This window comes from Pelmatolapia mariae, linkage group LG3_W (genome assembly GCF_036321145.2).
Source record: "Pelmatolapia mariae isolate MD_Pm_ZW linkage group LG3_W, Pm_UMD_F_2, whole genome shotgun sequence".
Lineage (NCBI taxonomy): Eukaryota > Metazoa > Chordata > Actinopteri > Cichliformes > Cichlidae > Pelmatolapia > Pelmatolapia mariae.
In genome coordinates, this window is record NC_086229.1 from 60854294 (window position 1) to 60882191 (window position 27898).

The 27898-nt window shown below is 40.8% G+C and overlaps 2 protein-coding genes across 2 annotated transcripts; both read left to right on the top strand.

Moving 5' to 3' along the window:
- The first annotated feature begins 576 nt into the window (after window positions 1-576).
- Window positions 577-8446, top strand: LOC134623824 (stonustoxin subunit beta-like). Its single transcript, XM_065470210.1, has 4 exons — window positions 577-581; window positions 3800-3973; window positions 5980-6153; window positions 7939-8446. Exons 1-4 carry the CDS (start codon window positions 577-579, stop codon window positions 8444-8446), a joined length of 861 nt encoding a protein of 286 aa, XP_065326282.1.
- A 7416-nt stretch (window positions 8447-15862) lies between these two features.
- On the top strand, window positions 15863-18027 carry LOC134617575 (putative butyrophilin subfamily 2 member A3). Its single transcript, XM_063462869.1, has 3 exons — window positions 15863-15948; window positions 16871-17206; window positions 17445-18027. The coding sequence occupies exons 1-3, from the start codon at window positions 15879-15881 to the stop codon at window positions 17564-17566; spliced, it is 528 nt and encodes a 175-aa protein (XP_063318939.1). The 5' UTR covers window positions 15863-15878; the 3' UTR covers window positions 17567-18027.
- Window positions 18028-27898: the final 9871 nt, after the last annotated feature.

The following is a 27898-nucleotide window of genomic DNA, read 5'->3' on the forward strand; positions in this document are numbered from 1 at the left end:
TATGTAATATATATATACACACTAGAAGCATCTAGAAAAGTTTCCCAGTGGTCAGTCTCCATATTTATGGTCTGTACATGTACAACAATTACTTTTATTTATCTGTTTACAGCTGAAGAAGATCAAGAAGGTTCTGAGTCCAGATTACCCAGAATGCTTTGAGAGTCAGAGAGAGGATGATAAGGAGAGGAGCAGCAGAGAGGCATTTGTGAAGATCACAGTGGAAGAAAATGAAGCAGGAGGAGCTGGCTGAGAGTCTGCAGAGCAGTAAGAGGAATCCTCTAAAGATTTAATGCCGGATGCATGAAACATTAACTAATGTCTCAAGAGATGAAGCAACATGTTTTAAAGATTCATTATTTTAGTAGTTAAGTCTTTATTTCCACTTAAAAGTGATATTCTACATTTATTTAGAAAACCCTGCAGTTTGTCAACGTAACCTTAAATCTACTCTGAAGAAGAAGTTCCAGTGTGTGTTTGAGGGGATCGCTAAAGCAGGAAACCCAACCCTTCTGAATCAGATCTACACAGAGCTCTACATCACAGAGGGAGGGGCTGCAGAGGTCAGTGATGAACATGAGGTCAGACAGATTGAAACAGCAACCAGGAAACCAGACAGACCAGAAACAACAATCAGACAAGAAGACATCTTTAAAGCTTCACCTGGAAGAGATGAACCAATCAGAACAGTGCTGACAAAGGGAGTGGCTGGCATGTGGAAAACAGTATTAACACAGAAATACACCCTGGACTGGGCTGAAGACAAAGCCAACCAGGACTTCCAGTTCATATTTCCATTCACGTTCAGAGAGCTGAATGTGCTGAAAGATGAAAAGATCAGCTTGGTGGAACTTGTTCATCACTTCTTTACTGAAACCAAAGAAGCAGGAATCTGCAGCTTTGAAGACTTCCAGGTTGTGTTCATCCTTGATGGTCTGGATGAGTGTCGGCTTCCTCTGGACTTCCACAAAGCGACAATCCTAACTGACCCTAGAAAGTCCACCTCAGTGGATGTGCTGCTGATAAACCTCATCAGGGGGAATCTGCTTCCATCTGCTCGCCTCTGGATAACCACACGACCTGCAGCAGCCAATCAGATCCCTCCTGAATGTGTTGGCATGGTGACAGAGATCAGAGGGTTCATTGACGAACAGAAGGAGGAGTACTTCAGGAAGAGATTCAGAGATGAGGAGCAGGCCAGCAGGATCATCTCCCACATTAAGACATCACGAAGCCTCCACATCATGTGCCACATCCCAGTCTTCTGCTGGATCACTGCTACAGTTCTGGAGGATGTGCTGGAAACCAGAGAGGGAGGACAGCTGCCCAAGACCCTGACTGAGATGTACATCCACTTCCTGGTGGTTCAGGCTAAAGTGAAGAAGGTCAAGTATGATGGAGGAGCTGAGACAGATTCACACTGGAGTCCAGAGAGCAGGAAGATGATTGAGTCTCTGGGGAAACTGGCTTTTGATCAGCTGCAGAAAGGAAACCTGATCTTCTATGAATCAGACCTGACAGAGTGTGGCATCGATATCAGAGCAGCCTCAGTGTACTCAGGAGTGTTCACACAGATCTTTAAAGAGGAGAGAGGACTGTACCAGGACAAGGTGTTCTGCTTCATCCATCTGAGTGTTCAGGAGTTTCTGGCTGCTCTTCATGTCCACCTGACCTTCATCAAATCTGGACTCAATCTGCTGGAAGAACAACAAACAACATCCCAGAAATCTGAAACAAGAGAATCTGCAGAGATACACTTCTACCAGAGTGCTGTGGACAAGGCCTTACAGAGTCCAAATGGACACCTGGACTTGTTCCTCCGCTTCCTCCTGGGTCTTTCACTGCAGACCAATCAGACTCTCCTACGAGGCCTGCTGACACAGACAGGAAGTAGCTCACAGACCAACCAGGAAACAGTCCAGTACATCAAGGAGAAGCTCAGTGAGAATCTGTCTACAGAGAAAAGCATCAATCTGTTCCACTGTCTGAATGAACTGAATGACCATTCTCTAGTGGAGGATATTCAGTGGTACATGAGATTAAGAAGTCTCCCCACAGATGAATTTTCTCCTGCTCAGTGGTCAGCTCTGGTTTTCATCTTACTGTCATCAGAAAAAGATCTGGATGTGTTTGACCTGAAGAAATACTCTGCTTCAGAGGAGGCTCTTCTGAGGCTGCTGCCAGTGGTCAAAGCCTCCAACAAAGCTCTGTAAGTAAACGTGTGCTCCTTAGACTACAATGACCTGGATGACTGAGAACCTTCACAGACATAAACGTGTGCTCAAAAATTTAGATTTACATAATTTACAATTTATCTAGGTGACCCTAACCTGGATTACCTTTCCACACAATCGTTTAATGTTTTTTATTTATTAGAAAATGAAACATGAGATTTTTTTGTGAGTGTGTCCTTGGCACAGCAGGCAGCATTTAACATTTTTAAGTGAGGAGAACCCAGTGCATCGTCAGGCAGAAAAGCTCCAAGTTTTAACCTCTGAGCCAGGGCTGTCAGTCTTACTCATCTCCCTCTGAGCTCAATAAAATCTCAGCTGAAGATATACTTCAATTATGGTTACATCACGTATACAGTCAATGTATATCCTCCTGAGAACAAGCCTACTCATTTATGTCCTCTTTAATGGTCAATTGTTTTTGGTATATGTCTTTTTTCTTATTTCAGCTATCCCATCTATTCCTGTTTTACTCAATCTTTTGACGCTCGCTTTTATGTCCTCATTCATAAAGTGGTTATCAAAGTTCAGAGCAGAGCCAGTTTGTTTCATTGACTGTTTTTATATGTAATATGACAGCTTTAATAATCTGCCATTCATGTAAGAACAAAGACAACTACTGGACATGGTGGATTGATTATCAGCTCAGAATCAAATCTATGGATTCATTCATAGCAACTTTTTCCTTTTTCCTCATCCAAATCCAATCTATACTAAAACATGTAGAATCTGGCTCACAAACATATAGACATCTCCATAAAAGCTCGGAAATATCTCCTTTGATGCTTTGATGCTGCCAGCTGGTTACATGCAGATATTCCAAGCTCCTGTTGCTTAGGTGACCAGCTAATGTATTTACCAGCAGGTCATATGTCAACTGACGATATTCTTTGCTCTCATTGGTTGTCTCTTCAGTAGCTTACCTGAAGGTTCATCACCTGCTTAACATCGCCAGATGTTATTTTGTCTGTATTTAATTGAAGTCATCAGATATCATTAAGGTTTTTTTGGCTTGTGAATCACTTCCAGCCTGAAGACAGCTATAGGGAGAGGGGAGGAGGTGTATTCTTCACTGTCAGTGGGAGTAAACTATTTTTAACCTGCTGGTTTTGGAATTGATTGATCTGAATTTGTTGGTGTAATTTCCGTTGCTGTGAAGGTTTCTGCTGTCCACTGTCATATCCCAGATTTGATTCAGTCACCAACATGGATCGATAAATGTGAGAGGTTTCCGTTTCTAATCAGGAACCATAAATGATGTTATTCAGTGCTGTGCCTCATGAAAGTGACACATCAGAAAAGAAAATTGTGTTTCATAGGAGAGTAAACAGATTTCAGAAGGATAATAAATTGTGTAGCTACCTAAAATAAAACATAAAAATAAATAAAATTAATGGGTCCTCTTTAAATAACAGCACTGTTGTTAATCGAGATTTAATTTTGGTTAACAACAGTGTTAGAAAAGTGACCAATGGTGATATAATGCATCACTGGTGATTATTTAACCATCAAGGCGATTTCAACTGATCACAGATATGTTTTTGACTTTTGTTTTTTGTTTCCCTTAGACTGACCTACTGTAACCTCTCAAAGAGAAGCTGTGAAGCTCTGTCCGCAGTTCTCACCTTGCAGTCCTGTAGTCTGAGAGAGCTGGACATGAGTAACAACGACCTGCAGGATTCAGGAGTGAAGCTTCTGTCTGCTTTAGTTGAGAGTCCACACTGTAAACTTGAAACTCTCAGGTCAGGATTTTAAATGATCATTTAAAATGTGATTTTTTAATATTGCACAGATATCTAACCTTAACAAAGTTGTTAAGTGACCTCTTTTATACTTTTGTTTCTTTTCAAACAACTATTTGTGACTTATGTCACTAGACTGCTTCATTAGTCTGCGCCACATATTCAAAAAAGCAACAAGTTAAACAGGATGTGAACTTTGCCCGAAATGCAAAAATAAAGTTTAGTCTTAGTCTTATAAAAACAGAAAAAACATTTGTGAACAGAGATGGGGAAAAAAAACATTTAGTGAGAGCTTAATACTTTTCACTCTTGGAGGCTGCAGTGAGCCTGTTTTTGACTGCAGAGCTTTTCAAAACGTGGCTGCAGGCTTGATACTGCCACTCTAAAGTCATGTTCAATGTTCAAATGGTTTTCAACCCACCTCACATAGATGGGACGCAGCAAACAGAAGTTGAATGCCCACAGCTCTCTGTCCTGTGTGGATACTCCCTCTCCACACCAAGCCAGAATTCACTTAGTGTTTGTGCTGCAAACCTCAGCCTAAGTGTGGAGTCAAAGTTGATCTCAATGAGCTGGCCTTCTTCAGCATAAGTAAAATCAGCAGGTACAGATGCATTAAATGGATCTCTCCCCCAGGCATACTGAGCACTGTTGTCTGGGAAGAATTTCAGAAAAAATGCTCTCAGGGAAGAGATGTGCTCTTTAAAACACAGGATTGCTTTGCTAGCTCCCAACTCACTGGGTTTGGCAAAGTTGATCAGATTCTCAAAGGAATCAACATTTGCTTCATCAAGTCACCTGCTGTACATCTCAAGTTCTCAAGTGAATGCAATGATATTGTCTCCCTGGATGTTTGCAGCTGCCTTGAAACTGAAGATTTAAGTCATTAAGCTTTTCAAATAAATCGATGCAATAGGCTAGCTTCATCAGGAAGTCTTCATCATTAAACTTGCTTGCAACTTTATGCATGCCTTTCTCCTATAAAACCATCTGAATTTCTTCTCTGAGCTCAAAGACTCATGTTAGCATTTTACTTGTACCAGCAGTTTGTCCTTCAGCGCGTCAATGACTTGTTCTTCAATGTTAAATGAAATATCACATGTGCGCCTTGAAACTGTGTCATTTGAGATGGGGACGGCCTTTAATTTTTCAGCACTCATCTCACTGAGCATGGTTGAAACCGTATCTAAATCTGCGGGGAGTATGAGCTTCTTATGAGGCTTATTTTTTGGCTTGTTATCGGCGCTTGCCTCATTTGTCTCTCATGCTTTTCTTTTCGTAACTGTCAGATATATCTCTCCATTTTGACGACCATTCAAACCTGGGACAGCAGTGGATGCGCATATTATTATACCAGATTCTTTTATTCTTTTAACTGGGCCGAGAAAAAACAGACTCAAGAATGGTCAGAGCTCAAAAATCATCTTTATTCTACATTTCCGAAAAAGGAGAGCTGTAGACGCAAGCAAGCATCAAAAGGTCTAAAGCATTACAGATCGTGTATGCCTAATATAACCTGCTCCCCCTCCCCACACTACTAACAACCGTCACTTCTCTATTCTAATTGGATAGTCGGTATAGCCGGAAAAGGGTGGAGTGCCCACCCCAAGTCAGGGAGTTTAAGTATCTTGGGGTTTTGTTCACGAGTGACGGGAGAAGGGAGGTCAGAGTAGAGCCGCTGCTCCTCCACATCGAAAGGAGCCAGTTGAGATGGTTCGAGCGTCTGACAAGGATGCCTTTTGGGCGCCCTCCTTGGTGAGGTGTTCTGGGCACATCCCACCGGAAGGAGGCCTGGGGCCGACCCAAGACACGCTGGAGAGATTATATCTCTCAACTGGCCTGGAAAAGCCTTGGTGTTCCTCCGGGAGAGGGAGGTTTGGGCTTCTCTGCTTAGGCTGCTGCCCCCACGACCCGGCCCCAGATAAGCGGAAGAAGATGGATGTTATTGTGTCTGACAAACAGACAATTATTGTTCACAGATGAATTGTTGTTTTGTGTTTTTGCAGTCTGTCAGGCTGTCTGATCACAGAGGAAGGCTGTACGTCTCTGGCCTCAGCTCTGACCTCAAACCCTTCATATCTGAGAGAGCTGGACCTGAGCTACAATCATCCAGGAGACTCAGGAATAAAGCTGCTGTCGGCTGGACTGAACGATCCACGCTGGAGACTGGACACTCTCAAGTATGAATAGCTCTGTATTGTCACTGTAACAAGAGCAGTGAAAGGCATTTTATCATCTCTCCTTGTGTGTGAAATATACAATAGCGTAAGTATTTATACAATAACAGACAATTTTACATTTACACAAGAAAGACATTTACAAGTTATACATACACCTGCAGACATGCAGATACACCCATCCATACATACATACATAAACATATTTCCACATACACACTTTTATTTTATTTATTATGTATGCACGTATGCATGCCCTGTCGACCAGGGCGAGGCTTTCCGGACGCAGATGTGGACCGGGGTGAGAGTTTGACAAACCGTGCTTGCCAGACAGGGCCCCGTTGTCTTTGCGGGGTGGGCAAACTCTGGGTTTGCCTACCCCTCTGTGACAAGGCCTGCCGTGGTATGACCACCTGGACAGGGAGAGCTTCTCCAGGAAAAATTTGTAGATATCTCAGTATAGTTAACAGTTCAGCCCTGCAGAAATGTATTTATGTATTTTATTGCTTTTCATAGACAAAAGTCACAATGTGCTTTGAAAAGCCAATATAATCTATAAAATAATGGAAATAAGGAAAAAAAAAGAATAATAAATACATTTAGAGATGACCCAGGTGGAAGACACAGAGACAGGAAGGAAGTGTCCAAAGAGAGCGTTTATTGGCCCAAATGCAAAACTCAAAAATGAGGTATAGACAAAGTCTATAAAACAGAAATCCAGAGCAGACACAGGAAAAGAGGACAGTATATATACTGGGAGCTACCTGCAAACGAGATGGGTGGGAGCAAAGCACAGGATTACAAACTTCGGACTTGTGAAGGAACAGTGGTAGGGGTGCTGACCGACAGCTTGTATAGGTCTGGACCGGTATTCTTGCCTGTTTCTGGAAGGTCCTGACAAAGAAAGCAGCCGGCGCTAGTGACCTGCTGGTACAAGATGTGAGAAATAGCAGGGTGCAGAAAGTGTTTGCTTCTTCTGGACAATGCGTCTAAACACCTAACTAAGAAAGTGAAGAAAACATCAAAGACTGGGCAGAAGAAACTGGCAGACGCAGTTTTCACATGTTATCTGTTTACAGGAAACATGGCTTAAGCTGAGGTTAGAGTTAGTTTTCCATTGGTACACTGCATTTAGATATGATAGGCTTGAAGCTAATGGTGGAGGTTGTGCAACATTCATTAAATCAAACATCAAATACAGGGAACTGGGTAAAGGACATAATCTGTAGCACTGTAGGAATACAGTGGTCCCTTAATTGTTTCAACATGAAATTTATATATATATATATATATGGTCCACTGTTTGTGTGACAGAGGCAGAAATTTCTCTGTGTGCATGTGGAGAAATCTGCTGTTAAATCAGAACATGAACAGGTTTCAGGTGACATTAAAACAAAGGCTGCACTCAGTCAGAGGTCATGTACAGTAATCACACTGAATGTGAAAATGTTGTACTGTTCCTTTACCAGTTTCTTACAGTCTGTGTATGAGAGCGTTGTAGCTCTCATGCTGAAAGAGACTGTGCTGGTCTGAGCCCTCTCCTCCTTTCAGGGTGGAGCCTGCTGGAGTCCGATGGTTGACACCAGGTCTGAGGAAGTGTAAGTGTGTTTTTATGTGATTCATGAAAACAAAGCAGCACACATTCAACCATCTTCAAACTGTCACATCACTCATTCACATCTCTGATGTCAGGAATCATCCTTAAAGTGTCAATCAATGAACAGATGATGGATCAATAACTGCAGCTGGATTGTGTTTGTTTTCTCCATCAGATTGCTGTCAACTCACAATCGACAGAAACACAGTACACACAAAGCTCCAACTGTCTGACAACAACAGGAAGGTGACACATGCTGAGGAGGTTCAATCATATCCTGATCATCCGGACAGATTTGATGTTTGTAAACAGCTGCTGTGTAGAGATGGTCTGACTGGTCACTGTTACTGGGAGGTCGAGTGGACAGGAAGAGTTTTTATATCAGTGAGTTACGGAAGAATCAGAAGGAAAGGAGGCAGTGGTGACTGTTTGTTTGGATGGAATGATCAGTCCTGGAGTCTCATCTGCTCTGGTGATGGTCCTCCATCTGTCTGGCACAATAAGAGAGTAACATGCATCTCCTCCTCTGTCTCGAACAGAGTAGCAGTGTATGTGGACTGTCCTGCTGGCACTCTGTCCCTCTACAGAGTCTCCTCTGACACTCTGACCCACCTCCACACCTTCAACACCACATTTACTGAAACTCTTTATCCTGGCTTTGGTGTCTTGTCTCCTGGTTCCTCAGTGTCCCTGTGCTGAGTGTTGAACAGATAGTTCAGTCTGTACATGTCTGTCTCTTTCACTCACAAACACGTTTTCAGATTCATGGATTCAATCAGTTGATGCTTTAAACTGCTCTAAATGATTCCTTGTAAACTTCTTCCTCTTCAGTCCTTTAAAGATGGAAGCTCCTGTTATTCAAGGATCCACATGTTGTTTTTCTGTCTTTTTCCACTCAAAGCTTCACAGTGAATATCAGTATGTTGTGTTTCTCTGAAGCTCAGTTCACAACCAGCTCCTCTGCATTTTCAACAAGTCTGAACTCATTAAAATGAATCCAAATGTTTGATTTCTCTTTCTTAATGAGATTTTTCCAAACTCTCCACATGCTCTTACCGTTTCACTCATTGTTGGAAGCTCGTCATTTGAAAATGTTTCAGCCATATAAGCTGAAAATAGATTGGCTCAACAGTTTTTGATGCAGTTTTTATTAAGTCAAGCTATTAAAAGTGCTGTGACGGTGCTCATTTTCTCTGTTTGTGTCAAAACAATGAATGGACCGTAAGTGGTGCTCTTTTAAGGGAGCACACTTATTCCTCCTCCAGAAGCAGTTTATTGAAGCTTGACAAATGAAACATAAGCCCACACACTGAGACAAGTCTGCCTCTATGAGGGCGGAGCTTGTGCAGCGCAAACGGAGCTGATACCATGGAGACAACATCCATTCTACGGTTTGGGAACATCATCTTTCCTGTGGCTTCTGGCCCCCATATAATCCACCATCAGATTGCTAAAATGCTTGTCTTTAACTACTGTAGCTTCTATTATTGTATTTCTGTCAAACCTGTTCAATGTTTTGTTTTTCAGCTAAGTTTAACAGACACATGAAGCTGTTGGAATCATTCACAAGCCCGATTTTTGAAGCATTTTCAAATATGTTGATATCCTCAGTGACATGTCACAGCCTTGATTTGTGTCTGTAATACTTGGTGTTAATGATTTCATTTAATGCTTCAGGTATTAAGCAGATAACTTCTTTTCAGTTTAAGACTTTGGGCTTTTCTTTGGTAGTTTTTGTTAAAAACTGCATATCAATGATGTAGAACTTGGTTTTTTGTCAGTAAATGTGTGTTTTTCATTCAAATGTAATGATCATCTTAATTACCCTTTATTTTAGAACAGAGATTTTGGGATGTCATCAGTCACTAATAACTCTTTTCCCTACTTGGATTAGTTCATTGTGTGCGACACGAACACTACAACAAAGGTGGATGTTTAGCAAATGTTATACCTGGTGCTTGGGGCTATGACTGACTCGTCAGACTGTTTCTGTGGAGCGATTTCCAATTCCTCCAGTAGTCACTGTCAGTAACTACAACTCTCCACATACAATAATAATGACATTAGGACACATTCACTGCAGCATTTCAGCACTAATGTTCATCAGTGTGATAATGACGCTCTACATGTGAACATTGATATTATTAAACTAATAGTAACACAGTCAGCAGAGAGATACTGCACTCAGGTTGTCACTGTGAGGAACTGCATGATATTAAACCAGTGACAGGTGTCGTCCTTAATGAAGAGCATTTCCAACCAATATATATATTCCAACAAAGAGCAATAAGAATCATTAATAACACCGGCTTAAATAAATCTGAGATGGCATCATGCCAAATACAGGAGGGTTAGGAGAGGTTTGCTTACATGTGGCTGTCATACTCTACGGCCTTCTGACAGCGCTAAATAAATGCTGATAGCAAAGCAACTATCTGTCCTTTTGGTTGAGTTAAACTCAAAGACATGGGCGTGTCCCGCTTGCTCTTTGCTTGAGACCAGCGTCCCCACAGTGAAGCATGGTGGTGGCAGTAGTTCTGACATCACATTAAAACCATGGATATCAATGAGTCTGAGGGTGGAGGTAGGTTTGGGGAACAGACAGGAGTGACAGAGATGGACAGTGAGAGTGTGCAGTAATGGTCAGAAATTCAGTATGAGTGGGATTTAACAAGTCTTCCATTTGTGCTTGGATATACCTCTGTTACTCGTGCTAGTTTCTACTTGTTCCTTGGAGAATTGTTCTCTTGAAGAATAATGTCATTTACCTTTGCACTCCTTTTATCTTTTTGCCCTATTTGTCTCTGTTGAAGATTGAGAAGGTATTCCTTTCTTCCACCTTGTCAAGAATTCAGTTGCTAAAAATTGAACTTGGCCCCTTCTCCTTCTTAAGTACAGGTTCATGCTCACAAATTCACCAGGACGAGGTAGAATAAGACTGGACGTCATCATGAGAATATGATTTGGTGTAGGATGCTCTAAATTTGGATCATTTAGGATCTCTACTGTTAATGGCCGGCTATTCACTATAGCAATAAATTATAAATAACAAACCTAAAAAGAAACAATAGGTACGAGATACATGAGTACCTACTTTTAGTAAACAACCATTTGGCTAACATGTGTGTCTCACCTGCTCTTGTTCCATCCCTGTTCTGTCCTCATTCGCCTCTCTCTCCCTCTTTGTGCTGACAATCATCAAATATACAGTGGAAACCAGATATTTACAAATTCTTCAGATAAAAACACAAACACTTTTTAAATTGTAACATCAAATCAGACTAAATGTTTATTTTTTATTGATAAATATAAAAACATATTTGCTAACTTTAAGAGTAAAGAGATAAATTGTCTGTATTTCAGGAGCTTTCTTGTCTTTATGTCAGTGACTTCTATCGCCTCCTTTGGCCAACTTATTATACCAGCTCTTGTTCTTACCGTTCAGCTGACTCCTCAGGACTTGCCTGACCCTCTGCAGGTACTTGGTGGTTGCAGCTTTCCTAGCGGCCTCTTCATGGTTCCCATTTGCCTGTGGGATCCCCAAATACTTGTAACTGTCCTCTACGTCTGCAATGATGCCCTGTGGTAGTTCAATCCCCTCAGTTCTGACTACCTTCCCTCTCTTTGTTATCATCCGACTACACTTCTCCAGCCCGAATGACATCCAATGTCATTGCTGTATATCCTGGTAGTGTGTATCAGTGAATCGATGTCTTGTTCACTCTTGGCATACAGCTTGATGTCATCCATGTACAGGAGGTGGCTGACAACCGCTCCGTTTCGTAGACGGTATCCATAGCCAGTCTTGTTAATGATCTCACTGAGCGGGTTCAGGCCTATGCAGAATAGCAGTGGGGACAGAGCATCTCCTTGGTAGATCCCGCATTTGATGGTGACTTGTGCTATGGGCTTGGAGTTGGCCTCTAGTGTTGTACGCCACATCCCCATTGAGTTCCTGATGAAGGCTCTTAGGGTCCTGTTGATCTTGTACAATTCTAGGCATTCCAGTATCCAGCTGTGGGGCATTGAGTCATAGGCCTTCTTGGAATCAATCCAGGCTGTGCACAGGTTGGTCAGCCTGGTCTTGCAGTCTCGGCTGACTGTTCTGTCTACCAGTAGCTGGTGTTTTGCGCCTCTGGTATTCTTTCCAATCCCTTTCTTTGCCCCGCTCATGTATTGACCCATGTGCCTGTTCATCTTAGCCAATATGATGCCTGACAGGAGCTTCCATGTAGTACTGAGGCAGGTTATTGGTCGGTAGTTGGATGGGACCGGTCCTTCTTGGGGTCCTTGGGGATCAGGACCGTCCGACCTTCGGTTAGCCATTCTGAGTGTCTCTCGTTGACTAGCAGCTGGTTCATTTGTGCTGCCAGATGCTCGTGGAGTGCAGTCAGCTTCTTCAGCCAGTAGGCGTGAACCATGTCAGGCCCTGGTGCTGTCCAACTCTTCATGCCGGAGACCCTTTCTTGGATATCTGCCACTGTGATGGTTACCGGACCCTGTTCAGGGAGGTTGCTATGGTCTGCCCTGAGATCCACTAACCACTGAGCATTGCCGTTATGGGTTGTGTCCTTCTCCCATATGCTCCTCAAGTATTGCTCCGTCTCCAGCCTTGGCGGTGCTGTTCTGTTATTGTTCCCTTGCCACTAAGAGTACACCTTTGCTGGTTCTGTGGAGAACAGCTGGTTTATTCTCCTGCCTTCTATCTCTCTGGTGTACCTCCTCAAGTGGCTGGCCAAGGCTGTGAGTCTTTGCTTGGCAGTTTCCAAGGCCTCAGGTATGGACAGCTTGCTGTATTGTATATGCACCTTCTTTGTCGCACCTTTCTGCAATTCCATTAGTTGGCTAACCTCCCTCCGTGCTACCTTGATTTTAGCCTCTAGCCTCCTTCTCCATGGAGGGTACTGCCCCTTGTGGCTATTCAACTTGTAGCCAAGCATCTCACTGATCACTGCTGCCGTAGTGTAGATCAGCTTGTTAGTCTCTGTAATCATGGCTGTAGGTATCGTCCGTAGTGCTGCATTAACATCATCTAGCAGACTTTCTGAGAGTACTTCACATAATCTTGGTAACCGGCTATGGGGGGTCCAGGTTTCAAGCTTGGCCATGATCCTATCTTTCAGGTCAGTTCCTCTCGCACTCAACGATCCTTCTCCTATCGCACTTGGGGCTTGGTACCCAATCTCAGGTGGGGGTGATGATATCTTCCCCCTGACCTGGCGTCCTGGCTCCCCTTGCCGTAGCATTTATGTTGTACCTCGTCAATCTCTAGCCGTGAGAGCAGTCCCTTCTTTCAAATGTTGGAACACTGAGCTACTAGTTGCTTCGCCATTAATGTGGATGTTGGGTATCGATGAATCCATAGGTCCCTCATCCTATTAATGTAATCCCTTCCGCCAGGGTTACTTGGTAGTAGCATTCCAACAACGCCCTGTTTTTGTCTCTTGCCCACCGATGCCTTCTTGTTCCAGTAGCCCACTTCTCGTCAGGGTGCGCTGGTTCCTTAACACCTGACGCAGACCTTGTTGGTCCGGGTGACGTCCGAGCCGCCATGCCTTCATATTTATCTGTCTCGCTCATGTCTGCGGTAGGCTCGCTTAGCATAGGGGGTCTAGCTTTAGGACCCTTACTGGATACAGATGCCCCTGGCGGAAATCGATTTTTGATTTTTTTATTTGTCAAATATTTACACCTAACTTTTTACTTCTTTGTAACAAAACTTCAGTTGCTTCTATTTCACCTGCTGAAAAACCGATGGGACACACTGACCTCACAGTTTTTCATCTGTCAGTAGGTAATTTTATTTTTTCCACTCTGATGATCAGAAGAGTGTTTGAGTGTTTCAGAGATCCTTCAGAAAAACAGTAAGTGTTTAAAATGACATCTTTCAGTTTTTTAGGTAATTTGACAGGCTGACTGAAGCCTGTGAGCGTTAGTGGATTAACCCGTTACTGTAACCACTAACTGGTTCAGCTGGTTAGATGAACGTCATGTCACGTTAGTGTAAAACATTTGATTCACTGTTGGCCGATTTAGTCTGTAAAAACACATGAAATTAAATGAATTTGATGTGTTTCATCAGCTGAAGAACCAAAAGCTGTCAGACTTTATCTGACATGATATAAAGAAGAAAATCACGTCAATCACAAACAGGAAGTGTACTCAGTTACTCTCCTGTACTCTGATTACAGTCATATATGTTTTCTCTGTTTGTGCTGCTTCTTCATCCTCACTGTAAACAGATGTACTGAGAGACTCCTGCACTGATGTTTCATAGGAAAGTCCAAACAGCCTCACTGGTTCTCCATGAAGAACAAAGATTTGCTCTCTGTGGCTCCAACACAACTTAAAGACAATCAAAGGTGGACAAAGTTCTCTGTAGTTTGATGGAGGCTACAGCTAAATGCTGCCTCCTCCATAGTACAATATATACTTTACACAGTGCCGTCATGTTGAAGTCCTTTGGCTGATGATGGTCTTTAGTGTGTAGCTGATGATTGATGATGAGATGTTTGTGTTGTTCTGTGGAGATCATTCAAGAACTGAACCTGTTAAACACTCAGACCTGCTTTAGATTTCACCGCTTTAGTTATAACGCACTTATTTATGGTCACCCTACAGCAGCGTAAACACACGTGACTCTGACGTTACTTCCTTCAGAGACGATGAACTGGACGTATTGAGTTTGAACGAGTGTCTAAAAAGTCAAATCTGTTGTCACAGTCAGAGACTTTCAGGATCATTTAAACCTTAAATTTAATCTCATGTAGTCAGGATTTAAACTCAGGTTCAGTTATTTCAATAAAATTTATTCAATAAAACCATCCTGTAGTGATGGGCAGATGAACCTTCATGAAGCACTGAAGCTTTTCATCCAATTGGTTCACTCGAGCGCAAAGCTTCTTGAAGCTTCATTTGCTCTAGTACGACATCTAGTGGACGTAAAAATATTAGTTGACATGAATTTGAAGAGTGTGGCATTTTGCACACAGCCTGTAAATGTCAACAACAAAAGGAGTGTGTAAAACATGCATATTGTAGTGATGGCAGTATGCTGTGTATATTTATACTGGCAGTATGGAAAATGATTATTTGGAAATGCTTAAAATGGAAATGATCATTTACTGTGAGGTGAGGTGTGGACAGTGGTTGTGCTTTTGTAACGTTGAGGTATGGACAGCTACACACTGTCTGCCTGTTCACATTTTATTCTGTAAAAACTAGATTTTCAGTGCTTTTATGACCTTTTTAGTGGGGAGAACATATCTAGGATTTATTGATTGAACAGATCTTTTAAATCCTTTGTCCTCCACAATGCTAAATGGCTGGGAGTCCTCAATCACCATGCTAACCAGGTCTCCATCTATTGGAGATTGTTCTTCTGAGGAAAGACAATAAAAACAAAGCACAAATATAAATATCACACACGTAACTTATTACAGTTGTATAATATTGTTATATCACTTAGTAACATTACTGCATGCTATATTATCATGGCATTTGATGGCTCACCTGGTCTTGCTCCACAATCGGTGTTCCCCTTATTCTCATGCAAAGCTCTGTAGTGCCTAAGCATGGATGTGGTGTTGTTGTTATATCCCAGCTCCCTGGCACATAGCAAACACTTCACCTTGTACAAAAGTAAACCCGCTTAACATAAATTGTATTGCACCATCAGTATTATGAAAATACATCTTCTGTAGAAATTTACATACCTTGTTCGGAGGAATAAGATCAAAATGTTTCCACACAGGGGAGGACATCCTCCTCTTCTTAGCTGGCTCCATCCTCTCCTGACTTTCTCTCCTCACTCTCATAAACCTCCAAACTGTCTCCAAACTCCGTAACTCTCCATCAAACACCCAAATTATGAATGAAGTCTATATCGCTGTCATAGCTCGCGGCAAAGTACGAACCGCTTCATGAACCAGTCGCGTGGTACAGCCAGGCAGCGAGGCTTCGGACGTCATCATTTTCAGTTCCTCTCATAAATGAAGCCTCATTACGCGCATCGCGGAAACGCCCCCGCAACTACTCTACACAAGCTTTGAAGCCTCGATAGAGAACCTCACATCACTACCATCCTCAGACATTTAGAACAATCAAAGCGTCGGAGTTGAAGAAGACGGAAATGTCTGCTGTGACTGCGTCGCTCTGCTCGACTTTGCTGTTTGTCGGCCTCTTCGTGTTTGTCTCTGCAGGTGAGATTCACTCTGTGGGACAGAGAGAAAAAGCATCAGTCTGCTTTACATTTTAACAATATTTCCTGAAGATTTATTTTCATATTGATTCAGTTTTTCCGTGTTTGTGATGGAGACACGAGGCTGGGTGGAGTCTGTGTGGATGTAACATGTCGGTGTGATCAGATCTCACAGAGACAAAGAAGTGTAACATGTGTTTTTAACTTCCTGAAAACCCTTTTTTCTCTTTTCATTTCCAAATAAGATTTAAATTTAAAATAATAACTTACACAACAGCGGGCAATACATTTAATCACAGTAGATGTATTTTTGAACCTGTTGTAACTAAGTTTAATAATATAATTCCTCCACTGTTATCTTCTTCATGTGCCAACATGGTATCTTGTTAAGAGTGCTACATCCTCACTGCAACAACTCTGGATACTGTGGCTATTCTAAAAAAAGGAAAGGATCAAGTCAGAGAGTTTAACTCGCAAAGTTGTATTTTCAATCAGATAAATTCTAAACTGAAATTGTTTTGAATAAGTTTGAAAATCTTCATTTTTTGGGGGATTTAATTCAGTTTTATTTCTATAGCAACAAATCACAACATCAGCTTTCAACACTCCCTCAATAACCTGAATGAATTCTATATGACTCATTATCTACTAATTTACATCTAAACTATCAGTTTGTCTTAACTTCAATATTTATTTCCTCTGAGCCACAGTGTCTGTTAGGCCCCGCCCTGCACGGCTGTTCAGGTGTTTTTTAATAGGAAGTTATGACTTGGTGCTATATAAATAAAACTGATTTAAACTGTAGTATGTGTGAGCTCAGTGATCTCCGTCTCTGTAGCTCCTCACTCTGATTGGCTGCTTTGAAAGTGAACAGTTGGACTTTGACCCTTAACCTTTCTGCTCTGTTTTGTTTCCTCTTTCAGACCCAGAAACCATCACAGCTGAGCCTGGACAAAACGTAACTCTGACATGTCAAGCACCAAACAACAACATCACAGTTGTAAAATGGAGCAGAGCTGACCTGGGAGAACAATGTGTCCTTCTGTACCGGGATGAGCAGTTGGATCCAGAGCACCAGCATCCATCTTTTAAGAACCGGGTGGATCTGCAGGACAGAGAGATGAAGAATGGAAACGTGTCTTTGATTCTGAACAATGTGACGACTGCTGATAATGGGACATACGAGTGTCATGTCCAGAAATACGGAGACAGTTTGAAGCTCATCAGCAACATCACCCTGAGTGTAGTTGATCCTCCAGGTGAGTGAGTAGAGTTGAGTGTGTGTGTGATCAGAGGTGAAGCTGCTTCCTACTTGTTGATGTTTGTTTCTAAAGATGTTGTTGATGAGACTTTGTAGAAAGCAACTGGTCTGAGTAATGTGATCAGAGTGCAGTAGATAATGTCTGACAGCAGTTTGAAGAGGAAATGGATTCTGTTCTGTTCTTCACTCATCACCTACCTGACAGCTGACACCTCACACCTGTTTCTCACCTGCAGGTCAGACAGCAGGAGACACAGGGAAGAAGAGTGGTGGACTGATAGTTGGTCTGATAGTTTTTGTTTTTGTTGTCATTGCTGTTGTTATTGTTGTTGTTGTGAACTGCAGAGAACGTAAATAACAGAGTCAGGATTCACATTGTTCCAATGCAGAACCAAAGACTGAAATGTCTGAAGTCTGAATCTTCTGCTGCTGAACACAAAGACAAATGATCTGAAAACAGACACCAACTCTTCAGAAGGATCCACAATTTCACTCTAATATTTGACAATGAACCGTTTCATCATCATCCTCTGCAGAAAACAGCATAATTGCTTGATAATGTCTGACAGCAGTTTGAAGAGGAAATGGATTCTGTTCTGTTCTTCACTCATTGACGGTCTGTTAGTTCCTGTTGTGCTGTTTATTGTGGCTGTTTTGATCTACTGAAAATGCAAGAAGGTTCCAAAGCATGTAGCTGAACTGTGAGTCTTGTTATGCTTTTCTAAATTCAGTGTAGGGCTGCACAATTTTGAAACTGTGACCCTTTTCTCTCATGAAGGAAACTCTTGAGTCTGTTACTGCAGTTTTAGCATTTCAAGTCCAAGGTTGCATATTATTGATTCATTCACTTTTTCTTATGCTGTGACTTTTTTTGTTCATTGCTAATAAAGTCTTGAAAACATTAGTAGTTTTTCTTTAATTTTTGTCTTTAATTCAGTCTTTACTCATTTATTTTCAGTGGCTGCAACAAACCTTTCTGGCCAGTTCATGCAAATTTTATCTGAGCTGAAATCAAATCAATCCAAATCACTGAGCAGATATGAAGAACAGGTGGAACTGAAAAAACCCACTCAATTTAAACCTGATCGCAAACCTGCTCTCTGAGTGTCACTGCATCTCTTCTCAAGTTGGCTTTAATGTGTGTTGTAAAATCTTAGGGTTGATATTGTTACAGCATCACCTTGATCACAAACTACGCCACGAACCAAAGCACAACATAAAATTCAATTAAAAAGTAAGACGGGTAAAATAGAGACATAAAACGAACTTTATAACATACAAAACATGCTTTAAAGTAGAAATGAGAACTGGAGCAGATACTTTTAAGAACATTTGAACTTCCACTGAAGTATGGCAGTAAAGGATTAGTACATATTTCTCAAGTACTTTTACAAACCATAAATCTGAGTTCAGCTGAGCTTCAACTCAAATCTCTTGATGATGATGGCATCATTAGGAGTAAGGTCTTACTGGAGCACAACAATAATGTGCATGTATATAAATCACCACACATGGCAGTAACACACTCTTTTAGATAAAATACAGTATTTGTGTGACGACAGAACAGCACCAATATCATTGTGATGAGTTTTGGTCTATTTAACTTTGATCTTTTTCAACAACAATATTTTGGTGTCTGATCTCTAGATTATGTAGTCCAGAGACCTTCTTTTATTATTGTCCTGAACAAACATACAACAAACCTCCAATCACATGTATAAATGAATGTAATTTGTATCAACAGTTAAAGAAAATAAAGCTTTTTCATTAAGAGCAGGATATGCTGAACGTGTTATTTATTCACTTATTATAACAAACTGTAAAAGAATCAATGTTTTGTATTCATGTAGTGTTTAAAGTCAAACATCGCCCTCTAGTGGTCATAAACAATTGTTTAGGAGGATTAATGAAACGTTGTAGTTATTGGACATAATCAGATTATTTTAAAACACTTGTTTTTTCTGCATGTTTTTAGCAATTAATGATAAACTCTTCATCTCTTGGTGTTGTTGTTTGTGTGTCAGATCTAAGTTAGTGTTTTAATTCAAAGTATTTAAAAAATACACTTCAGGTTTTTCACTGGTGAACAGTATATTTAAATAATTATATTCACTTCTATCTTTAGACAATAAAGTCAGTCTCCCACTCACTGTGTTTGAACCAATAGAAAGCTGGTGCTCAGAGGAAGAGGGCGGGCGTTACTTGGTGTCAGTGACAGAAATGAAAAAAAGCTCAAATGAGTGAGAAGGACGATGAAGGAAACATCTGTGCTGTGTCTGCTCTGTAAGTAGAATCTCTGTGTTTGTTTGAATTCTTGTACTTTGACTGTCTGCTCTCCTGATAACTGATGATGGAGGAGAAGACATGAAAAACAAATCAGGCTGAATTCAGGTTCAAAACACCACGAGGACCAACTGCAGGTCTGAACTGACTCTTTATCTTTGCTCAGGAGTCGAGGAAACACAGCAGGCAGTGAAAAGCTCAAATCAGTCACTCATTATATCAACACAGCTGCACAGTGGACACATGACTTTAAAAGTAGTTGATCATTTATACTCACATTAAAGTCAATGCACAGAAAAAAGCTGCTTTCAAGATATAAACTGTGAGAACAGTACAAAATTACATCATTACTTGTCAATAACTGGAGGATAAACCTCAAGACATGTTAATAAAAACAGAATTTAAAAATATGTAAATTAAAAAGTACAGGCATGACAGAGGTGCAGTGGTTAGTGTCTGTGTAGGTTTCCTCTCACAGTCCAAAGACATGTTAGACTAACTGATGAATCTAAAGTGGCTGTAGGTGTGAATGTCTGCAATGGACTGATGACCTGTACTCATCTTATAACAGCCGTGATAGAGTCTAAAGTGGACAAGCAGCAGAATGGATACATGTTTCTGTTTGTTTCCCCCCCCCCTTTTTTTTTAGTTTTACACATTTTTCCAGTATTTTATCTTTCAGTGAGTTTGTGTGTTTGTCAGCTGTTTGTGTGAAGTTGTTCTTTATGTTCACCTCAAATCAACCTGAGTGTCATTTCTCTTTAGTTCTGATCTCACTGCTGAGCTGCACAACAAACCAAGGTCAGTAACCTTCTTCTCTCATCTCATCTGTAATCCTGTTCTATTTATCATCTAATATATCAGTGTAAATTTTAAACACTAAAGTTGACAAGTTTCACCAACATCTAAAACACCTGCTACACTTTGCCTTGACCACTTCCCTCATGACCGTTCACTTGCATACTTTGAAATGTTAACCTTTTTGCTGTTTCTACAATTTCCAACCTTATTAAAAATTTAACTGATATCATTCAATTCTCCCTCACGTTTCAAACCAGCTTTTACCTCTACTTAAGAAACTGCATATAAAAACAAACTTTCTCAATAATTCTTATCCTACATTCAACCCTTTGTAACTAATACTCTATCTCTAAACACCTTTCTTATTATTCACCTTATTCAAAAATTCAAGTAATCCACTCGTCAGTTTGACCCTCTTAAAACTTACCCTGTGTTCACCATAATAACTGATATTATTCAGTTTTCCTTCACCTTTCAAATCAGCTTTTATAACACCTGTACTTAAGAAACTGCATATAAAAACAATACTTCTCATCCTAAATTCAACCCTTTGTAAACAATATCCTATCTCTAAACACCGCGTCTCTGTGGCTTACAAACCCTAAAACACACTTCACGAATATTCGTCCACCCCAAGGATCAGATCAATTCAATTCAATTCAATTCAATTTTATTTATATAGCGCCAAATCACAACAAAAGTCGCCTCAAGGTGCTTTAAGCCAACGAAGGGACACAAACTAGTAACATCATTTTGCTGTTAAGTGCCAGGATTTATACATCGGGGAAACCAAACTACCTCTGGCGAAGCGGATGGCACAACACAGAAGAGCTACCTCATCAGGCCAGGACTCTGCAGTCTATTTACACCTACAGGCCAGTGGACACTCTTTCAATGATGAGGATGTACACATCCTGGACAGGGAGGAACGCTGGTTTGAGCGCGGAGTCAAGGAGGCCATTTACGTGAAGAGGGAAAGACCATCTCTGAATCGAGGAGGGGGCCTAAGGGTACATCTTTCACCATCTTACAACGCTGTGATTGCAGCCATTCCCCAACAACTCTCTGTGAATGGTACTCATGGCCATTGATCAGTGGTTGTTGATCAATGGTCATGAGAATTTGCATCATTATGGTGAAGGAACCTTGCAGCCCATTGTTCCTTCAGTGGGCTGGTTTCACTCATTATGCAAATGTACTGTTTTTAAACCTGCAGTCAGCTGAGACTGAAGAAGTCACTTGAATGAGTTACAAAAAGTTTCCCCCACTGAAAACATTATGTTCAGATGAACAAAATCAGCCTTTTGGGATTCTTTCCATAATTTTTCAGTTGGATTCAGGTGATTGGCTGAACCATACTAGCAGCTTTATGTCATTTTTGTGAAACCAGCTGAGTTTCCTTGGGTGTGTTTTTGCAATCATTGTCTTGCTTGACTCTGTTGACCCTCGCTTCATCTTCATCACTCTGGTAGATGGCAAAAGATTTTTTTTAATAAAGAATTGCTCTGTACATTTTTCCATTATCCTTCCTTCAATTACACAAGTGTAGCAGTCACAGCTGTGGCGGCAGTTGTGCGGGGTTGAAAGGAAAAGTGCCCAAACGCAGATGATGAGAGTGAGCTTTATTTACAAAATGGTGAGAAAACAGGCCGAGCAGAGGTTGGAGGACCGAAACTAAGATAAAGATAAACTGGGAAGAATCTAAGAAATTAAACTAAAACCTTAACTCATGGGGAGACATGCATGGAGAAACACGAGAAGACGTGCAGAGGAAACAGATGAACCAGTGATAAGTACAAGAGAACACTCACTATAAACAAATATATATATTAATATATTAATTAATATATTAATATATATAAATATATATATAAAACTATAAACTCACTATAAACACAGAGGGAAACGAGGAAGCTGCGCACAGGAGGGAGACAACGAATATGATGAGACAGGGAGGATACAAACTGGATACACCAACATCTGATACGGACCTTCAAAGTAAAACCGGAAATACACTGACAGAACTCAGAGACAGAGTACAGACAGAGTAAGATGAGGAGCATACAGACCAAAACCTAAGAACAAGCGATACAGAAATAGTAAAAAAAAAACTAACACTGTATAAAAACTATTCATTGGTTTTAATCATCATGAGACATGATAATTGCTTTCTAATTATTTATAGATTTCAGCTGGTTTCATGACTGCCCATGCCTTTCTACCTCTCTCTCTCCCTTTCCTTTGTCATTTCTCTTTATTTCACACAATTTATGGATTTCTACGGTTTGATTTCTTTGTGTGTGGATTGGATGGGTTGTCACTTCCATCTGGTGTCAGTAGCACCCTTAGAAAAAAATTTACTGAGAAAATTATTTTACTTATTTTTACTTATTTTACCTGCTGGTAATCCTCTGTTATTAATGATTTTATGTATTGCAAACTTCTTCTTTTATATATATATATATATATATATATATATATATATATATATATATATATATATATATATATATATATATATATTCTTATTGCTTTTAACTTAAGTTGATGCTTCCAGAATGGATCTAAGATATAAAACTGATGAGACAACTGATTAAGCAAAACATGTTAACACTTGTGTCTGATTTGAGTAAAATAAACAGATAATTGTTTTTTTCATTTTAACCCTCACAGCTCGTCTGACTGTGAGTCCCAGCAGATTTCAGTTCTTTAGAGGAGACCTTGTGTCTCTGAACTGTGAGGAGGACGACAGCTCTGCTGGATGGACTCTGAGGAGAAACACAAGCAAAAAACAGATGAGTCCGTGTGGAGATGGGTGGGGGGAGGCAGTTGGTTCTTCCTGTGACATCAATGTTTATCCATGGGACATTGGAGTTTACTGGTGTGAGTCCAGAGAGGGTCCCATCAGTAACATGGTTAACCTGACAGTCACTGGTAAGCTGAGTGTGTGGAGTTAGTGTTGATGAAGCTGTGTGTAAATGGATGAAATGCTGTAGTTTGTCTCTGTGTTGAGGTGGATCAGTGATCCTGCAGAGTCCTGTCCTCCCTGTGATGGAGGGAGATGACGTCACTCTGCTCTGTAAAACAAAGACCACTCCCTCCAACCTCCCAGCTGCTTTCTATAAAGATGGCTCCCTCATCAGGAAGCAGCCTACAGGTCACATGACCATCCAGCATGTTTCCAGGTCTGATGAAGGCCTCTACAAGTGTGACATCAGCGGTCATGGAGAGTCTCCATCCAGCTGGATCACTGTCACAGGTGACACACTCACCTGTCTGTGTTTCTGCAGGTTTCAACATTCACAATGTGACAACAACTTAATGACTGTGTTTGCTTTATTTTAGACAAACACACCAACACACCTCCACCTACATCCACACCTCCTCCTGGTTCCACCTCCATCACTCTTCCTCCATCACTCTCTCCTCCTGTTCTCTCTGTGTTTTCATTTGTTGGATCAGTCTGTGTGGTGGTTCTACTGGTGTTACTGGTTCTGCTGGTGAGACGATGTGTTCTCAGGAAACCTGAAGGTGAGACTCAGACTTCCTGATCTTTCATCTGTTTAGTTGAAAGTTCACATTCATTATGATCACAGTAACAACTTTCTCTGTTTACATCATTTATATTAATGTTTAATTTTTATCGGATCAAGATGATGGAGAAGATGACATCATCACTGACATTACGTGCAGTGTCATCAACATATCCAAGTGTCAGCAACAACCAATCAAAAAAACTCAAGGTAATGCAGTGTTTCAAACTTTATTATGTCAGGATATTTGTAAATATTCTAAGACATCTTTGGATATCATAATAGTAGGTTAACCCTCGTAAACAAGACTTAAATTCTTTCATTTGGGGCAGGAACTCTCCTCCTTACCTGAGGACCATGGCCTCAGACTTAGAGGTGTTAATTCTTATTCCCCTCTTGGCTGTGAACTGCTCCCGAGCGAGCATGAGTACACCACCTGATGAAGCCCTCAGTTATGAAGAGCATGTGTGACAAAGGGCCAGAGACCCATGGAGAATGAATAGACTGAGCTATTCCAACTGTTTTACATGGACTGAATTGGTTGTAGCATTGGACAATATTCCATGAGGTGAAGTTACATGTAACAGTTGCAAGACTTAATAGCTGAGTATACATCCACACTTCACTGCACCACACGTTAGACCTCACTCCTATGACAGTTCCTGTGGGTGGAGGACTGACAGGAAGAATGGCACATATCTTAAAGCTGGCCCTCATGGCCTATGGCCCAACCACCAGGTGCTCCCTCAAGCATCCTCCCCAGGCTTGGCTCCAAGGTGAGCCCTAGTAAACTAATCGCAGGAAGGGTAAACTAGTCCGTATGTTTATTGCTTCTTATAGGGGTCATCTGAATTGCTCTTTGTCTGAACACACACTCTGGTCCAAGCAGTCTTAGGAAACCCTAACAGGTCTTGACAACACAGTCTGTGGGATGACTGGGACACACAAACACCACAGTATGGTGGTAATTCACTGATTGAAAGACAACGAGTGTTATCGCAATATTTTGGATTTTGAAAATGTTTTCTACCTGTATGATAAAAAAGGGACAGAAGAAATGTCTAAAAACGTTTGAAAGGGAAGGTAGCAGAAGATGTTTTCATAGCAATACACATTATATGGATCGTTTTATCGATGAGAATATTTCCTCTTCAAATGTCTCAGACTGAGATTTGTATGGTGATAGGAACTTCATACTAAGTTCACAATGACTGTTGCTGACTTTAATGATGTGATGCATTATGAGCACATTGTGGAGCAGGTGAGGGATGATCAGAAGTGCAACAATGTGGATTGTACAGTAAAACACATACTTTCATCATTTGATGCAATTAAAACCTGAAATCACACATTTCATTTTATACTTTTGTTATGAAATCGCCTTATGTAAAATGTGCAAACTTAGTCTTTCACTATGTGCTTTCTGAGTGTTGTTCACTGTGAGCTGGACTGTGTGTTTGTGGTCTGTGGTTGAAGCTAACAGCTCTGCAGTCGTCCAGCATCCTGTTTCTGATAGAAAGAAAACACTTCAGCTGCAGGTGGTCCAACACAGAGCTGTTCATTTTGAAAAGATATCTCCAAGGACATGGAGACATGATCTGGAAAAGCATTTCTCTAAATCCTGCACACAGAAATTCATCCAAAGTAAATTTTAATTTTAAAATATTGTTCAGGCTGCGACACGTGTTTGCTATGTGCTCTATAGTAAAGCGAGTCAATCTGCACTGAAAGCAGGTGGCAGCTTTGTGGTCGTCCAGTTTTCTTTTCCACAGAAACACCCCCACTTCTCTGTTTTTAAGCTGTGTCATTTGAGGTGTTAAGAACACTGAAAAGCTGCTGTGGTTTATAAAAATGTTCACTTAATATCTTCACAGTTCATCATGGTAAACAAATAATGCAGTAACCTAATATGTTTCATTCTCAGAGTGTGATTCAGCTGTGATCTACTCAGCAGTGAGAACTGAAGACGTCGGTTGTAGACAAACAACCATCAGAACAAGAAAGCCCAGGTTCAGCTCCTTATCTTTGACTATGGACAGAGACAAGCAAGCTGCTCACCCTGTTTCCAGCCATCATGGTAACCTAAGCTAATCAAACCACATCATGACTCATGCTCTTTACCAGATAAAAGCTCACTTCACATTTATAAACCCTTATCTGGGAGCCTGTGAATCCAAAAAGCTGAAACTGGGGGTGATGATTGAACTGCAAAGCATGTAATCACTTTGCCACTGCTTCTTTTTACTGTTTAAACTGACATCTTCCCCTCATTAATATTTCAGCATTAGTACTCCATCCTCACATGATTATTTCTGACATAAGTGCTGTAGATAACAAGGTCAAAAAACTTCTCCAGTGACACACCTGAGAATGCCTTTCTGTATAAATGGAGTCACTCAAAAATAACTTCCCCCTAGCATCCAATCGTCTTTAAAAAAGAGAGAGAAAGGAATTAATAACTCACTCTTGCACTCCGGCCCCAATTGTTGAAATTATTCCAGATAAACATACTTTGCATTTTTCAAGAAAACAGTATCAGCATGTTATATGTTAGAGATTGGAAGATGATTTTCATTATGATGTTCATACAATTATCATATTATACTCTACCTTAAGACAAATAGACCATATCAGGCCATTCAAAGCAGAAGTTATTACAAAATGCTCTGTAGTAACCTTTAGCCATCCAGAGGAAACAGAAGAGTTCTTTTCTTTTGAAGTTTGGAAATATTCAAGTCAAAATTATCTAATTACACTTAAAATAAGACACAATCAGCTACAGAGCAACATTTCTGTAAGATACAGAAACTTGTTTGAAGAGAGAAACTAGAGAATTTTCACTTGTTTCCATGGCAGATTTTTCACTTAATACAAGATATTTTAGGTTGAAATTCACTAGATTCATTGTCTTAAAACGAGTTAATATACAGTGGGATGCAAACGTTTGGGCAGCCTTGTTAATAGTCATCATTTTCCTGTATAAATCATTGGGTGTTACAGTGAAAATGTCAGGTAAATACATCATATAGGAGAGACAAACACAATGATATTTGAGAAATGAAATGAAGTGTATTGGATTTACAGAAAGTGTGCAATAATTGTTTAAACAAAATCAGGCAGGTGCATAAATTTGGGCACCACAAAAAAAGAAATGAAATCAATATTTAGTAGATCTGCCTTTTGCAGAAATTACAGCCTCTAAACGCTTCCTGTAGGTTCCAGTGAGAGTCTGGACTGTGGTTAAAGGTTTTTTTTTCTCTAGTTCATTCAGGTTTGATGGCTTCCGAGCATAGACAGCTCTCTTTAACTCACACCACAGATTTTCAGTAATATTCAGGTCTGGGGATTGAGATGGCCGTTCCAGAACGTTGTACTTGTTCCTCTGCATGAATGTCTTAGTGGATTTTGAGCAGTGTTTCGGGTCGTTGTCTTGTTGAAAGATCCAGCCCCGGCGCAGCTTCAGCTTTGTCACTGATTCCTGGACATTGGTCTCCAGAATCTGCTGATACTGAGTGAAATCCATGTGTCCCTCAACTTTGACAAGATTCCCAGTGCCTGCACTGGCCACACAGCCCCACAGCATGATGGAACCACCACAATGTTTTACTGTAGGTAGCAGGTTTTTTCTTGGAATGCTGTGTTCTTTTTCCTCCATGCATGACGCCCCTTGTTATGCTCAAATAACTCAATTTTAGTTTCATCAGTCCACAGCACCTTATTCCAGAATGAAGCTGGCTTGTCCAAATGTGCTTTAGCATACCTCAAGCAGCTCTGTTTGTGCTGTGGGCGGAGAAAAGGCTTCCTCTGCATCACTCTCGCATACAGCATCTCCTTGTGTAAATTGCGCCGAATGGTTGAACGATGCACAGTGACTCCATCTGCTGCAAGATGATGTTGTAGGTCTTTGGTGCTGGTCTGTTGGTTGACTCTGACTGTTGTCACCATTCGTTGCTCCTGTCTGTCTGAGATTTTTCTTGGTCTGCCACTTCGAGCCTTAACTTGAACTGAACCTGTGGTCTTCCATTTTCTCAATATGTTCCTAACTGTGGAAACAGACAGCTTAAATCTCTGAG